Below are 17,528 nucleotides of genomic sequence, written 5' to 3'. Positions count from 1 at the left end.
ATGGTGTCCCTAGCCTCTGTTTGTCAGAGGGTGGAGACAGATGGCAGGAGAGAGATCACTTCATCATTACCTGTTAGGTTCACTCCCTCTGGGGCACCTGGCATTGGTCACTGTCGGTAGACAGGATACTGGGCTGGATGGACCTTTGGTCTGACCCAGTATGGCCTTTCTTATGTTCTTTGAAATACTCAGTTTTGAGTTAGGGAGACAGCTTCTGGCCTTCACATTTTACTGGTTATATTTTCTTTGTGGCAGACAGGAAAAACGTAAAAGGTTTCTGATGCAGGTGGCTGAGGAGAATTGTAACTGCACCTTACATCACTCAGGTTTTTAGGCCTTTATTGACAGTAGCCACTTCCTTGTAGTGCCTTACAGGGCAGGAATTATAAATTAGAACTCCTTTCACAATTGACTACATACTGACTGTTACTTCAGTCCTCAGTCTACCTCTTCTGAAGTGAGTTTCCTTATCTCTGGAGTGTGCTGTAATATTAATTCCCCACTAACAGCCACTTAAACCAATCCAGGCTGTTTTAAGTAAAGCGAAATCTATTAAAAATAACAAGAAAATCACAAATAAAATAAACTTTCTGTGGAGCATGAACACAACTAGACTAAACACTGCAGAAAGCCGCCTTAGGACCACATGCGTAAAGGCTCTAGGTCTGGACTCTCAGTGCCCTCACTCTTTTGTATAATGGAAGGATTGATCTGTTTTTCATAACAATGCTGCTTCATTCTGTACCCATGTCCATCAATGCTAGGACAAGGTTAGATAAAGTTATTGTTCCTATTCTGCACAAATTAAAGTCTCGCCCAGAATAATGATATTTTCAAATTACTGTGCTCTTTTCAAACTTAAACTTTAAAAAGTTATTAGTATCAAAATAAGCATCATACGCTCTGAATTTAACAACTGCAACTACATCCTTCTGAGGTTTACCCACAATCACAATACAGTGTCAGTCTTTATTATATATTTTAAATAGTGAAAAATGGAATCCCCTTTTGTATTAAAATTTCTCTCCACCTGTGTTGGAATCTGTTATAATATTAATTTATACAATTTTAGAAGTGTCTTTCTTTCTAATGTGCTGTAGCTATCAGGTGTAATAATGAAAAATAATGTGCAGTTCTAACCTTTCCATCAATTTTATAAAAGATTTTAAAAGCACCCACTGTAAATATTACTTTTGAAAAATCCCAATACTGAATTTTATTATATACATTTTATGCTGTCTTTAACTGGTAGAAGCAGTTAAAAATCACAAAGAGGATAAGAAACAAGTCCGGTAGAATCTAATCTGAATCCTTAACTGAAAACTCTGATTACCTGAAATTGCATCTGAAATTATTTGTTTCTGATGAGCATCAGTTGTATTGAGAACTCTTTTGTACATCAAGACCCCCACTTATCCAGATAAACCAATGCCTCTTTCTCAATTTGGCAAAATGTAGTCAGTAATCAAACAAGAAGGAGATTCATGCAATCTGCCCAGTTTTGTTCTTGTTTTCCTCAGGATTAACTCCTGATGTTGAAACTGTAGGAGTTTTACTACCATAGCTCAGAGTTTATTACCCTGTATGGATTACCCCTCATAAATCCAATGAGCTCATTAAATACCTGTATCTGTGATTGTGACTCTCTAACCAAAAGTTCATGTGATCACAGTTGTACAAATATCAACAAACAAAACACTGCCCTCTTCACCTTCTGTATAATCCTCCAACCACAGCAAGGACAGTGCAGTGCAGGGGGGCAGAACAATGCCAATTTACCACTTCACTCCCACTTAATCCTAGGGTGACCAGATAGCAAGTGTGAAAAATCGGGACAGGGGGTGGGGAGCCTATATTTAAAAAAAGCCCCATATCGAGACTGTCCCAATAAAATCAGGACATTTGGTCACTCTATTCAATCCTCAAATACAGTTTAGGTAGTTTATGCTTGGCCCTCTGCACAGGAGTGAGTTTCATCCTGTGAGCTTGGCACTTCTATTTGTCTATTAGCAGCCTCTTCCTGAATGGAGTTAATTCCCTGTTCCAGACTTTTTCATACTCTTCCACCATTTTGCTTATAGACTGGTATATTTATAGACTGGATAAGTGAGAGATTGTAATTAGTTGGCTCTTTCCAGTTTCTTTAATTATATCTTCAAAGGAGGATTAATTCATTTCTTCAGATTTTTCTGAGACTCCCGAGACTCTCTCCATCAACTGAAGTTTGAGCCTTGGCTCCAGATAAACTTCACTCAGAGTAGGACTAGAAGGCATGGGGATGCAAAGGTGGGGCGACTCTAGGTATTTTGCCGCCCCAAGCGCGGCAGGCAGGCTGCCTTCGGCGGCTTGCCTGCAGGAGGTCCCCAGTCCTGTGGATTTGGCGGCAGGCCTGTGGGAGGTCCGCTGAAGCCGCGGGACCAGCAGACCCTTCTCAGGCATGCCACTGAAGGCAACCTGCCTGCTGCTCTGGCGTCAACCGGCAGAGCACCTCCCATAGCTTGCCGCCCTTGTGCAAAGATGGGTAGATATCATCTTTACATGCCTCAACCCTGGAACTGGCAATGGGCCAGTTCAGTTCTGGTACACATTTGAGCATCTTCAGAGATGCTCTAACTTACACTTGGCTTCCATCACCCCCCCAAGAAACCCTTTCAGCAGATGGGGATCAATAGAACTCAAGGATGCACGCAGGGCCTGCTCCAGGCACCAGCAAAGGACGCAGGTGCCTGGGGTGGCCAATAGAAAGGGGCGGCAGTCTGTCTGTTGTTGGGGCAGCACGTCCGGGTCTTTGGCAGCAATTCAGCAGCGAGTTCTTCACTCCCTCTCTTTCACTTTGGTGGCACTTCAGAGGCAGCTTAATCGGGGTTCTTTTGTTTTTCTTCTTTTCTTCGCCGCTTGGGGCAGCAAGAAAGCTGGAACCGGCCCTGAGTGCACCTATCACACCCTTTACTTTGGGGAACAGTGGAGCTAAAAAGGGCTGGCAATAATTTAGCTACCCTAGCTTTAGGCCGGTTAGAGAGCCTACCGTGCTGGAGCTTTGCACCAGCACAAAACAACCACAGTGAGGGCCCAGATCTCTTAATACTACAATTTTTAGAGTATCACTTTAACTTTAAAAAAAATGACACTTCTTTAATTGGTTCATTTTCTAACTGAGCAATAAAACAGAGAAATTAATTTGCACTGAAGTTCCTAAGAGATGTAGAATCATATGGCAAGCAGAATAAAGGACGTTAGTTATCAAGTTCACTTGGCTGGCAGACAGTTGGTACTACACACAGCAGAATTTGGCCAGCATTCTGACAATCTCTGATCTTCCTAAAGGACCAATTCATCAAATCAGTCCACTTCAGTCACATCTTAGCACCCATTAAAATAATGTCTGAGCCTCTTTCCTAAACAAGGTATCATTCAATTTGTTATAAGATATGGAGTCTTAAACCATGGTAGTATTAAATTAGTATTAAGGCTTTACCTAATTTCTACTTTGGGTCAAGCATTTTTTAAGCTGGATTGGCCGAAAACATTTTTTAAGCTGGTACTATGCACAATTCTGTTGAAAAAAATATATATTTTTTTTATATATTTAGCATATATATATATATGCTAAATAATAATAATAATTAATAATAATAATATAATAAACAACTATGAAGTGTAATAGAAGTGTAGGTCTTTCTCATTTTATTATACTTTGATTTTTTTCTATATATTTTCTTTGTTTTCCCCCATATCCATCAGGGGGAGTTAATACTAAAATATACCATCTGCTGAGCTAAAGGCGCTTGTTTAATTTAATCTTCCTCTACAATAGAATAATACTCCCTCACTTTTTAAAAAGGCAACAAGTCATTGAAAGGGAGTTGTCTATTCAGATAACTCTCTTCTTGGACTAATTAAACCATATGCGAGGCATGTTGTCTCCAAGGTTCTTGATCCAAATGGGAGTCTTTCCAATGGCATTAGAGGACAATGTATGAGGCCCAAGAGCAGTGGGGTTGAATGATTTTAATTAGACATTTCAGTAAATTTTGAATGAAAATCCACATTCCATATAAATAGTCTAACCCTTTTTTTTATTACTGTTTTAGTTAATGAAGGAGTTTCCTCTGCTAAGCATGTTCAACATTCATGAAAACCTGCTAGAAGCTCTGTTGGAGTTACAAGCATATGCAGATGTTCAGGCAGTTTTAGCAAAATATGATGGTAAGTCCAATTATATATATGTATACATATTGTGCACACAAACGCGCAAACCCTATGTGAAATGAACACTGATATGTTTGCAAAGTAAAACGTTCAAAAGTTAAGAAATGCCAGAATTTAGGTTGTTTGTGCACCTTTAATTGGGATCCCTTGTGTATATGATTTATGATACATGATCACATACTGTATTTTCCACAGTACCCCTGTGTCATTCAGTGCACAGGTGGAACAGTGCTCTCTTAAATGAGCAGTTCTTCAATATTTTGTTTTCTCCTGTTTTTTCAATGTGTCATCTCAGGCCTTATTTACTGCAGACTATTCAAAGCTTGCTTTGAAAACAGAATTAATAATTTCCCCATATATTTCCTTGGTGTTCATTACTACAGTATCTGAGTGCTTCACAAGCATGAATTAATTTATCTTTCCATCACTTCTGTGAGGTGGGGTAGTGGCATAATCCCCATTTTACAGACACCACGCTGAGGCACAGAGGGATTAAGGTAATTAAATTTCCACTACTTCTGAGTACCCAATTTGAAACATCTAGAACCTGATTTTTCAGAACACATCATGTTACATAACACTTTCTATGTTCAAACCACACCTCCCATTGTCTTCAGTTGCAGCTGTGAGTGCTCAGCACTTCAGCAAATCAGATTCCAGCATGTCAAGTCAGGCACTCAGAAAATGAGGAGCACAGTTAGTGAGTACGTGTGAAAAGTTTGGTTTAAGTGACTTGCACAGCACCACACAGTGGCAGAGGCAGGGATAGAAGCCAGTTTTCCAGGGCAGCATTCAGCTGTCTTAACAGTGAGACAGTTCATCCTCGTCATGCAGTCCCCTGCCTCATTCACTACATGTCTTTCAATTAAAGAAAGGATGGTCCAGTGGTTGGGACATTAGCCTAGAACTTGGGGCAGTCAGGTTCAATTTCCTGCTCCACCACAGGTTTCCTGTGTGATCTTGGTAAGTCATTTCATCAATCTGTGTCTCAGTTCCCCAGTGGAGATAAATGCACTTCTCTACCTCATCAGGACATTGTGAGGGTAAATACATTAAAGATTTTCAGGCATTCAGATACTACAGTGGTAGGAGCCATATAGTAATAATTCTACACACCTTCCAACATCTGCACCAAATGAAGCAGGGATCCCACAGACAACAGTCTCCTATACTGCACAACGCTGACTCATTTCCAGAGCAGGTCCAGTCTGCACTGAATGGAAAAAATAGTACGTGATCATGTAATTAAAGACTGTGTCATAATGGATGTGCCCCAGGGGGCCAAATTCTGGCACCTCCTGAGTGCCTCTGAGTTCTTGACTTTGCAGCCTTAGTGATATTTTGTATGTAATTTCTCAAGTTTATTTTTTCAGTTTTCTTTTTTATAAAAATTTCATCCTGTGACCTCATATTGAAACTCGCCTGGGTGGAACCTTAGACTACCACACAGATCTACTACACAGTCTTCTGTGTGGACAGCACTAGAGGGTGACGAGACACACTTTGTCAGTGGGTTTCACAGATATTTGCTAACAGCAAAAGAATGGTGAGACTCAGGAGTCTTGAGTTCCATTCCAGTCTTGGCAGGAGAGTGTTTTGTAGTGGGTACAGAGCCTTTTACTTGTTCTCCCCAAAGGTGCCCCCTTCTGCTCCATCCCATTTGACGTATCTCTGTTCCAGTCCTATCTCTTCCTCAGCCCTGACTGACTCCTCATCCCACTCCCATTCTTCTTGCTTACCCAGCCTCAGTCTTCAATTCTCAGATTTCTCATTCCAATTCCAGTCTCCTTGCCAGTCAGTCCCAGCCCCTCCTCCCAGCTCCTCATCCGATACGTTTCTCCCCTTCCCAATCTCCATTAACCCCCAGCCCTAGTCTCCCTGCACAGGCTCTCAGTATCCCCTCCCTCCTTCCCTGGCTCCTTATCTCATTCTCTCCCCTTCCAGACCCTTTGTCCCTGTCTCTTTGCACAGCCACTCTCAGCTCCCTCCGCCCCCCGCCCCCACATCCCATTGTCAGATCTGCTTCCCCACACACTCTTTTTCCTAGTCTCAGTCACCCTAGTTTAATATCAGAGGGCTAGCCGTGTTAGTCTGGATCTGTAAACGCAGCAAAGAGTCCTGTGGCACCTTATAGACTAACAGACATTTTGGAGCATGAGCTTTCGTGGGTGAATCTCCACTTCGTCGGATGCACATCATCCAACGAAGTGGGAATTCACCCATGAAAGCTCATGCTCCAAAACCTAGTTTAATAGTCCCTCAATCTCCTTGTCCAGTCTCAATGTTTTCCCCTGCAGCCAGCTGGCTCCCAGTCCCCCACCATTTCTCCCATCAGCTCCCAGTCCCAGCCTCCCTTCTCACCCCCGCTTTCCGGCTCCAAGTCCCAGCCTTTCCAACCTCCCAGTCCCCTTCTCCTTGCCCAGCCAATCCCATTTTCTCCCCTCTACAGTTTTCAGGGTCATCAGAGTTCTTATCACAATCTATTCCTTTCTCTCTTCCCTGGTCTGGCTTTTGTCCCCTCTGCATTCAAATCAGATGGCTTCCTCTGCCATGCTACTTGGGCGGGGGGACCATTGAGAGCATAGGAGGAACAAGCTCCCTGCTCCCAGTTCCAGTGCCCAGACTCGCACAGTTTTCTTGTAGCAGTTATGAGGAGATGCAGCATGCTCAAGCATTCTGCTGTCTGGTCATATGTAGGAGCTAGAGGGGATGGAGCGTACTCAGTTGCTCTCTGGAGATGTAGCATGTGCAGTCTGGTTAGCACTAGGAGCTGTGAGAGGCTCAAATATGCTCACTCAGGATGGAACATCTGAAGAGTTTAGCTGCTGTGATTGAAGAAGATGCTACTGAGCATGTGCAAACAGAGAGTTTTCAAAGGATTATAACTGGCCAGTTTTCACAGGGGCCACAAAAATCACATCCCTGACACAAAGGTAGGCTTAAAAGAATTATATGTTTATCAGTAAATGTCAGTTTCACTGCACACACACAAAGTGACAAAAAATATTTCTGTCAATAATAATCCAAATTGACAGATGGGCAAAGTAAGAAAAATGCTGCTTGAGAACTTACTAGAGTTTGATTTAAAGATATTTACTTTGCATATTTTGACATGTGATGTTGACAATTTTCAGGTTTAACTGTTATGAAGCTTTAACTCTTTGAATCTCAATATCTACTGTCATTAAATAATTATTGTCTGATCCTCACACCCCCACGCCCAATGTCCAACAATTGTGGAAATGTAAATAGATAAAAATCATGAAAAATGCTCAAAACTCAAAATGATGCACAACTGTGAAAATTTAAATCAACTCAAATTGAAAAAATAATGCTTAAAAATAAACATTGATATTCTGTGTCCAAATCATAAAAAAATAAAAATTGAATTCTGCCAAGCCTACACCAAAGCCCCCCTCCTGCCAAATGTCCCTGCTCTATAGCATGGAGGCACTAAAGCTATTCAAAGCAAAGGCTGCCTGAGGCAGACAACCAACTTGTAAAATTTCAGCCCAAACACTTAACTTCTGGCAAAGTTATAATCCACTAAAAATAGGCTCTTATCATGGGAAGTGTCCAGCAACCATAATAAATAGGCGGCGCTACTAGTCCTGACTATAATATGTGTGTTTTCAATGCTTAATCACCATCTTGCAGTTGAATCACTGTAAGCCGTGCTCAAAATGTCCCGCCACTCTTTGAATGTCACACCAGTGCACATCTAGTAGTACTAATTACCCTGGGAGAGGCTTTTTATTGGGTATAATTTGGTTGGGAACAGCGCAGTGGAAAAGAAACATCTACCAAAATGATAACCTTTTTCCTCAAAGGTCTTTCTTTTGCTTTCCTCTCTTTCAGAAATTCTTATCATTCAGAGATAGGCCCCATTACCATGGTATCTCAGCCCCTTATACTCTTTAATGCATATGAGTAACCTTGTGGATTTTAAAGCACTTAGAAGAGTTGAGCTTGAAACTGAAAGCTGTTCTAAAGCTGACAATCTGCTATAATTTATCCTCACAACACCCCTCTGAGGCAGGGAAGTCCTATTATTCCCATTACCATACTTGGGTCTGTGGCAGAATAGGGAATTAAACCAGAATCTCCCAAATCTCAGGCTAGCATTCTAACCACTGAGACAGCCTTCCTCTCTGTTCAGTCATACTAAGGGCCCGATCCTGGGCAGTGCTGAGCACTTCCTGAGTGGCAGTGTTTACCTTCAACTCTCCCTGAAGCCAGTAGGACTTCAGGGTGCCATCATCTTCTAGAAAACACTTGGCACATTCCAAAATTAGGCTGTAAGTTTAAAAGAAAAGTATATGTGGATGGTAAAAGCCTGTAGGGAAATTTGATGCAGACCCTTTCCCCTGTCTGTGTGGACACACACATTATACATTTTGCTGTATATAAAGGCATATGTGTATATTTAACACACACACACAAGGACTCAGCAAACAACAGTTTAACCAGCATAACTCTTAGAATTCATGAGTCTCTAAAGACCCTTTTTAGAGGAGTCTCAGCTCATTTTAGAACTCATCAGCTTTATGTGTCGTAAGATTTATTGGAACATAAAACAATGAACTCATTTATACTTCCCTATCTGCAGTTTCTATTGGTCCCATTCCGCTGTCTTTATTCAGCTAAGACCAAACCTGATTTATTGTATTTTGATAACACATGAACAAATTATTTCCGAGAGCAGTCTCTCCCTCACCCCTGGCTAAAAACTTGGATCACATTCTTTAAAATGTCAGTCTTTGCGAGGAGACATACTACTTTACCAAGGACCATGTGTTGAATTTGTTTATATTATGTACCTGGCAACAGAGATGATGTCCATACTCATTATTCACGGAAAATGTGCCTCATTAGTGGCAAGATATGCACTGTTGCTGAGCTACATCATTATGGTTTCAGAGTTCAGTGTCTGTCAATAGAGTGCAGATGACCTAAACACTATTGAATCCTAAAAGGATTTTTGGCTCTGGCTCGACACACATCTATGTTATTTACAGCAAAAATACTTATGGCTGCTGAAGGTACTAGTCTTCTGAAAGAATAAGCAGCTAGGATTCATAGTAAATAAAACCTCTATGCCCCTCTTGCCTTACTTTTAAACTGATTGTTTTCCAAGGGAGCAGTCCTGTTTTTATGGTGCTGAGAGCAAATGATTTATTAACCTCAGTGGGCTGCCAGTTCTGTCTAGGTTGCCGTTGGATGGTAACCTGGGCAGTGTGTGAACACAGAGATCTTTCAGACAGTTGAAAGTTAGACTTCAAAAGGGTGGATACTCTTTTACTTAGTTATGTAAATGTTCTTTTTTCTCTCTCTCTTCTCTCTCTCTTTTTTTTTTTTGGTCAAGGGACAATTTTTTTTTCCAGTTTAGGGTTACTGAAAATGTGAGCTTTCTGGTTTCCAGAGGAACATATTCATAAATAACTGTCTCATTCTCCTTTCACTTACACCATAGTTATATAGAGTAACGCCACTAAGTTGATGGAGCTATATTGGTGTAAGATGAGAATTAGTGACAGGAGAATTCAGCCAGTCGTACTGATAGAAAAACATACTTTTAAATATGATCTCATTCTGATCTAACCTATACCAATTTTCCTCTGGTATAATTATTTAATTCAATGGAGTTGCTCCAAATGTACACTGCTGTGAAATCAAAATCAAGGCTTTAGAATAAATTGTATATAGAATTTGAGTTTTCTTTATAGAAGAATGTGCATGAAGCATGATTGTTGATCATGTTCTTGTTTGGGCCTAACCCTGTAGTCCTGACACTGTGTTACTTGAGTGAAACTCCCATTGAAGTCACTGAATGCAAGGACTGCAGGTTTTGGCTTTTTATGTTAATGAATCCAAACACTCTTTAAAATAATAATAACTGTTTAGGGATGCTTTTTTTCTGTTCCTATATAATTTCTCTTCATCCTTACAGCCACGAAAGCAGCTCTGTGAACTGAGTAAATTCCACCAATGTTGAACTTGAAGGCATTCCAACAGTAAGAATTTTTGGTACACCTCTACCTTGATATAACGCTGTCCTTGAGAGCCAAAAAATCTTACCACGTTATAGGTGAAACCACATTATATCGACCTTGGTTTGATCCGCCAGAGTGCGCAGCCCCACTCCCCCAGAGCGCTGCTATACTGCATTATATCCAAATTCGTGTTATATCGGGTCGCGTTATATTGGGATAGAGATGTATCAGTAAAACAGGTTACCAGAAAGCCTCCAGCACAAAACCCCCAATGACACTGACTCTGTTCCTCAAGGAGACAGTTTCACTGTTATTCCATATTTCTTTTCCACAGCTTCACTTTATTAGCGCCTCTCAGTTCTCAACATTAAGAGCAATCATCATATCAAGTTTTTCTGCTTGCTAGAAGATAACCTGACCTGGCTAGATACCTCTGCTTTCTCAGTATGGTTGCTCCAGTGCAAAAGGGTTTTTATTATTCCTAATTCTCTGTTGGGGTGAAAACATAACATGAACAACAGAGAAAGAAACTGTATTCTAATGTTGCATCCTTTTGTTTCCTTTGAAAGAGAGAAAGTGGTTATTTATTAACATTCTTACTGTCAAGGTCAAACCCAAGCCTGCTGCACCCTTCTGGCAGTGATATATATTAGAGAAGATCTCCACAGTGGGAGATCTTCTTGGACTGTATCAATCTTATTTAAGGACTGATTTCATCTCTTCATTTCAATAGTGCTTCTCACTCAGCTAGGTTTGCAACAGCTGTGCCTGTCCATTCATATTATCTGGTCCAGTTTTGCCTTTGATTCCTGTGGCCTATTTCTGTTTGTCCTCCATCTGCAAAGAAGATGCAGGACAAAATCACAGGGAAATGGACAAAGACCTAAACTAGCTGTGCAGAGCTTCTTCATTATCCTCATCTAGGGAGGAGTGGTTCATTTCCTCAAGAAATTATTAAATCATACTCTGCAAATCAAAGGAGTTAAATTGCTTGATCAAAGTATTTATCAGTTTCTGAAACTGAAGCATGAGCTTTATAGGAAATGTTTATAATCAGCAAGTCAGCCTCAGAAAAGTTTGTTCAAACAAACAATGCAAATGCTATAGTTCCACTGTAACTGTTCTCTGTTTTCATTCTCTCATAGTTATAGTAAAAAAATTCTCCTTTTGTGCTGAAATTCATACTATACCTTATCATAGGGCCAGGGTCTTCCTTTAGAGTTTTGTTTAACTGTAGGCTACTCACACAAGTGTGGCAGGAAGCCTGCACTGCCTGAGTATTAAACAGACTAACAGAAAAACGAGACTACTGCATGCTGCATATACAATGAAAATACCCTGTTAGATCATCTTGTTCATCCTCCTGCCAGTGCAGGATTGTTCCCTACAGTATATTTTCTAGTACTTTGTCCAGTATAGCTTAAAATGACTCAAGTGATGACCACTTACCACTTCTCGTGGGAGATTGTATTGCAGTCTAATTGCTTCTCTGTCAAGATGTTTTCTTCCTGATATTCAACTTACATTTCCCTTTGGTTAATTTCGTCCCATTATTCTAGCTTTTAACCCCTTGGAACAGCTTCAACAATTCTTCTCTTTCCGTGATGATTACATCGCCCCTTTGTCATCACTGAGTCAGGCTACATATGTTTACTGTTGCTCATTTAGTCTTTCCTCATAAATCAATCCCTCTAGCCCTTTTATCACCTGTGAAGAACATGGGAATTTTCTGCATTGATTTCCGTTAATGTTTATATATATATAATCTCTGGAGTTGGTGGCTAGTGTATGATGTCTAAAAAGTGGCCAAGGGATAAATCCTTACCCAAAACAGTGGCTGTAGACAGAATTCAGTTGACTAGTGCTACATGGACAATACCAGGAATCCACTGTAGGGAGACTACTTCCAATCCCGTGTAGGTGAAATGCAAAAAATAGTTTGGTCAGGTTCAGAAGTCCTGCTCAGAAGATCTTCAGGCAGAACCTTTCAAATGACCTTTGAAATAAAAAAGACAGCCTGTTGCTTAAGAGAGAAACACTAGCTGGGGGTTCAGGCTGTCCAAGATAACAGCAGTTGTAAGGGTAGCCTGTCCTGTCTAGCCCCAATGCATTGGGGGTGCCTGGCTTAAGCACAGTGTACTTAAATTGGCAAGAGAAGGTTAAGTTTGAGATAAGACAAGATATGTTTAGGTTTTAGTTATTTTAACCCTTTTCTCTTTGCTTGTGATTTTCCTATGGATAAATAAATCATGCTCTCTTCCAAACCAGGCATTTTCTGTCATTGCTTTTAGGAGCTAGTCACAGCTCCCAGAGAGAATTCAATAGCAGGAGTCAATTGGGTAGTTGGTCATACTCAAGGTAAATGTTGTTGGTAAACAAGGGGTGGTATAGTCTGGTGATCCCATCTAGAAGTAAGCAGGACCACAGGGTTGCACCCTGAGAGTTGTTCAGATATAGGCCCATCACTGTAAAGATGTGCCCTCAGAGAGACTGAGAGAGATCACTGGTGCAGCAAACCTCTGAACCATAACACCATCCTTAATCATTTTTGTTGCTCTTCTCATAATTGCTTCCAGGTTTTTGACATATCTTCGGTTTTGTATTGAGGTGTACATAAATGAATCCAGTACTCTAGGTGTAATCTTTCCAGTTCCATATAGAAAGAGACTAGCATCTCCCTTGACTGACATGATCTCTTTTTTTATGCAACCCAGAATTATGACCCTCCTGCAGCAGTGCACTTAAGCCCATATTTAGGTCCCTTTAACTTCAGCAGGCCTGCTCGCATGAGTTAAGCATATAGCCCCAGTTCAGTAAAGCACTTACCTAACATGGGATTTTTTTGGTCATCAGTAGAATATCGTATTAATTATTAATAAACAAAAAATTCAGCTAAAGTGACTGCTCATCCAATACACCCATCTTTCAGCAGCCCAGTGTCAACATTTAGGGGCTCTTGATGACTTGGATGGAGATGATTCCATTTTTTCCTCTCCATATTTACCATTTCCAATTGTAACTGCTATTTTGGTGGGAATAACAGATCACGTGACAGCCCCTGGCACATTCTGCATTGTACCATAATACAGTTAATAATAATCATCAGCATCATTGTAATATAGTCACAATGCTATGGGCACAGCTCCTTTCCAACTTGTTAAATATCAAAAGAAACATCTTGTGAAGCAAGCCACCATGAAGAATACACTTTCTCAGGCCTCTCTTTACCTGAGGTACTATATGCCACAGAAGGTTAATCCAAGGAAAATAATCACTAATTAAGTGTACCTTATAGAGACGAGCAGTAAAGAATGAAATCCTTCTTTGGATTCATACGTCAGAGTTTATTAGGGAAAAATATCCTCAAGGTTTTGACACTTCGATAGCAGTTGCATATTTCAGCACACTGAGGGAGCTCCGTTTGCTGTCACAAGAGGATGGGAAACAATGTATGTAGAGATGCTTTGCCAGATGACTTTACAAGCTGGAGACACGAATTTATGAAGAACTTGACAGATGAGTTATCTCTTAGGACTAGTTTAGACTTGATTCCCAAAGTACAAGCTAAATTTAATTTGTAACAAGCCATAATTCTACTCTGCTTCTATCTCAATGTGAGGATCCCAAGTAGGAACTAAAACCTCCATTGGGCAATATTCAGACTTGTATAATGTGGTCTGCTTCAGAACAGGCAAAATAAAACAACAACAAAAAGGCATGACTCTGCATAGAGAAATCTGCAGAACAACACACATGTACATTTGTCTATATTGCTTCATTTTCCGTTCCTGAAAAGCATTTCAGTAGGAGAATGATAAAATACCCGTCAAAGATGAAATAACCATTCAGATATTTGTGGTTTGGTCATTAACCTACAATGTCACCACACATCATAATTTCGATCCCATGGCTTCTGCTGACCACTAGACAGTAATGGATGATCTAACATGAGAAAATGGTCTTGGAACCCTATCTTTTGGAGGTTTTTGTGTTGTGTGATTTTAATGGTTCCAGCACTACAGGTTGCACATTAGTAAGACCTAATGTATGAAAATCTTCCTTTGCATACTGAAGTTCTGGTCTCTTTTGCTGCTTGGCACATCCAAGTGGTTTAATTCTTCGATAGATGAAAATGAGAAGGCAACTTCTTCTTGCATTCAAATTGCTTTTTGCTGAAGTTTCACATCCCTCCCTCGAGAGCCTTTCCCTTCTTTCTGTTTTTCAGTCTCATTAAAAGGGTTAAAGTTAATTGAAAAAGACAGGGGAGATGTCATTGCACTAGCCAAGGAGTTCTGAGGTTTGCTGCTTCACCACACCAGGAAGAAGTGGAAGAGCTCTGTCTTCCACCCCCCTGTTACTTTAACCCCCCTGCTTTATGGGAAGGAGAACGCTGCCTGCGAAAATATATTTCTAGGGATTTCAAGCTAGTAGAGTCCTCATGTCATGGTTTACTGGTGTCAAACACTTTTAGGCCCTGATACTGCATCCACTGAAGTCAACAGCAAGCTCCCACTGTCTTCAGTGGTACAGGATTAGGCTCTAACTGATGGATACTTCTGAGTTTAGCATAAGCAGATATTCCCCATGTTGTGATGCTGGATTGATGGTTGTAAGAGCTCGGAGAAACCCTTTTCACAAAAGAAAAAAAATTATTTCTGCTACTTCAAAACTCATAAAAAGCTGTAGTAGATCAGAACTCTGAAACAATAACTTTCCATTTTTAACTCTGCTCCCAGAAAGACACTCTGCTTTTCGCTCCTTTTGTGATTTGATGAGTAAATTTACGTTGCTGAAAGGCTGAAATTGGTGTGATCCAAAAAAGATCAATTCCATTTCTTGAAAGCATGCAAAGTTCTTAACTCCTAATGTCAAGAACAGCCTGGCATAAATATGGTCATTGGAACAGCACATAAATATATTGACGTCACTGCAGTGATGGATGGATGGATCTGCAGCTAACTTTAATTATAGCATAGTAATGTCCATATCTCTCATTCCAACACTGCTGTGCATGTTGTTGATTTTAATTACTACTCACTCTAATTACATAGTTTATTGACATTATAATTTGACCTGGTTTGTGGAAACTTACAACGTTAACTCCACGAGTAGTACCTGTAGCATTAATACATGAAAAATGACAATGTAAAGAATTAACAGTTGGGACTTTCAAAAGTACCTAAGTCATGAAATCCTGCTCTAACAGAACAATGTTCCCTTGAGTTGCAAACTGATCATGAATAAGTAAAATAAAGAGTGGTGTCCAGTGAGGCATGATTTATCAATCCTCACTCACCTTCTTCTCTTAAGAGCCCTCTGTTGCAACGTGCTAAGCATTTCCTCTGAGGCACTAAGTGCCTTTTACTCCAGTTGACCTCAGCAGAAGTTGAGGGCATTCAGCACACCTCAAGGATCTCTCAGCACTTCACATAACTTGGTCCTTAGTGCTACTTCCTAGTGTCCTTCATTATTCAGTATATCAAGAACAGAATAAGTAAGAGTTACAGGTTTTTAGAACTGTGCTCCAGAGCTTAGAATCATAGAATATCAGGGTTGGAAGAGACCTCAGGAGGTCCTCTAGTCCAACCCCCTTCTCTAAGCAGGACCAATCCCCAACTAAATCATCCCAGCCAGGGTTTTGTCAAGTCTGACCTTAAAAACCTTTAAGGAAGAAGTTTCCACCACCTCCCTAAGTAACCCATTCTGGTGCTTCACCACCCTCCTAGCTTCCCCAATTCTTGCTTAGAACCATAGTCCCACTGTAATTATATAAAGTATATTTATTTAGTGGAGAATATATAGTATACAAATTTTAAATAAGCTATAATTGTAATGCTTTTACAGGGAATAGTGCTTCCTACAGTGAAAAGGCCCATTGCTTGAATGAGCTCTATTTGTGGTAGTAGGCATTATTTTCAGTGATACAGCAACTGTTTACAGGAGTAGAGCCTTAATTTCTTTCTCACTCAGCTGTTATCTTAAATTTAACCTAAATGCTAAACAGTTTAAAAGACAGTTTGTAATATCTGCCTGAGAGAGCTAGGTAACGTAGTGTAGAATTAATTTCTGCTTTTATTACAGTGGAAGCTATTGGGCCATAATCATTTGTACCTTCCAGTTCTTTGTGCCACTCTGGTGATGAAAAGTAGCCATAAACCTGACTGAACTAACTGTGTAAGCCATGTTTATAGATGACTTGTGTCACTGGAGCAGAACATACCAGTTATTATGGTCCAGTGTTTCCACAAGCGGCAAACCATATTACATTGCTGCTAATATTTAAATGCAGTAAATTAGTAAATGTTGGCTTGACTTTCATAGTCATGATTACTAAAAGAAAGGAAGGGAATAAAACACAGTAGATAGACACCCACCAGCTGTTTCTGGATATAGATGTGTTTCCTAATCTACTGAAAGAATTTACCTTTTCTAGGTTGCATATGTGTTTGTATATGAACATAATGAATTCTTTAATTCAATCCCTGTAGTATCAGAAAAAGATCACTCTGAATTTGTTTGCTAATTAGATCATTTAATGACTACATGGCACAATCAGATTATTGTTAATTCAGGGTTTAAAAATATGATAATTCTTATTTGGGTGGCATTTTCAAAAGCACCTGAGTGACTTAAGAGCACAACTTAGTGCTCCTAAATCACTTGGGTGTTTTTGATATCCCATTATTCATTAATTTAGATATTATGCTGTACTGAAGAATTATTCCAACATTTATTTTCTCTTTCTGCAAATGTTCAAGGGTTTCAATATTTATTTATTATATACTTTCCTTTCAACAGATATAAGCTTACCAAAATCAGCAACGATATGCTACACAGCTGCACTGCTTAAAGCCAGAGCTGTCTCTGACAAGTAAGTCCATAAAAACTTCTGACCAGCAAAATTCTTTACTGTAAACTCACTAACGTTTAACTGCAGATTTCTCTTCAGTGACATGGTGAGGTCCCACACCCTGAAAACCTCATGTCCTAGCAGGAGAAATTTTGGCATGTGGCAAATTTAGAGTATGGTTTTTATAAAGAGGAATTTTCACTAATTATCAAATATTGTACCTCACCAGTGGTTAAAAAGGAGAAAAAAATACTTCAATTAAATTACTTTATTTTAATTTTTATTTATACTATCTGGCTGAGCAATGGCTTCTTGGATAGTATTATAATGAAAATGCAGCTGGGAGGTGCTGTGTGGCTGGTCATCTTCACCTTGTATCAAACAGAACCAAGAAAGGTAAAATAACATGACTGTACTGCTAGCAATTTTCTTCGACAAGTACTGTCATAGCAGTGTTCATCTACTTGATTTTAGGC

General features: G+C 39.9%; 1 protein-coding gene across 3 annotated transcripts in view; it reads left to right on the top strand.

The window, feature by feature from the left end:
* Window positions 1–17,528, top strand: part of ST7 (suppression of tumorigenicity 7) — a 253,873-nt gene that overhangs the window by 191,292 nt on the left and 45,053 nt on the right. For all 3 annotated transcript variants that reach the window (XM_032803955.2, XM_032803953.2, XM_032803956.2), the window contains exons 9-10: window positions 4,092–4,206; window positions 17,001–17,073. In XM_032803955.2, coding sequence (XP_032659846.1) covers window positions 4,092–4,206; window positions 17,001–17,073 — 188 coding nt within the window. The remainder of the gene's footprint in view (window positions 1–4,091; window positions 4,207–17,000; window positions 17,074–17,528) is intronic.

The sequence above is a fragment of the Chelonoidis abingdonii genome, chromosome 1 (assembly GCF_003597395.2).
Source record: "Chelonoidis abingdonii isolate Lonesome George chromosome 1, CheloAbing_2.0, whole genome shotgun sequence".
In the NCBI taxonomy this organism is placed as follows: Eukaryota; Metazoa; Chordata; order Testudines; family Testudinidae; genus Chelonoidis; species Chelonoidis abingdonii.
The sequence above is the reverse complement of the archived record's forward strand: the minus strand, read 5'-3'. Positions and strand labels throughout refer to the sequence as shown.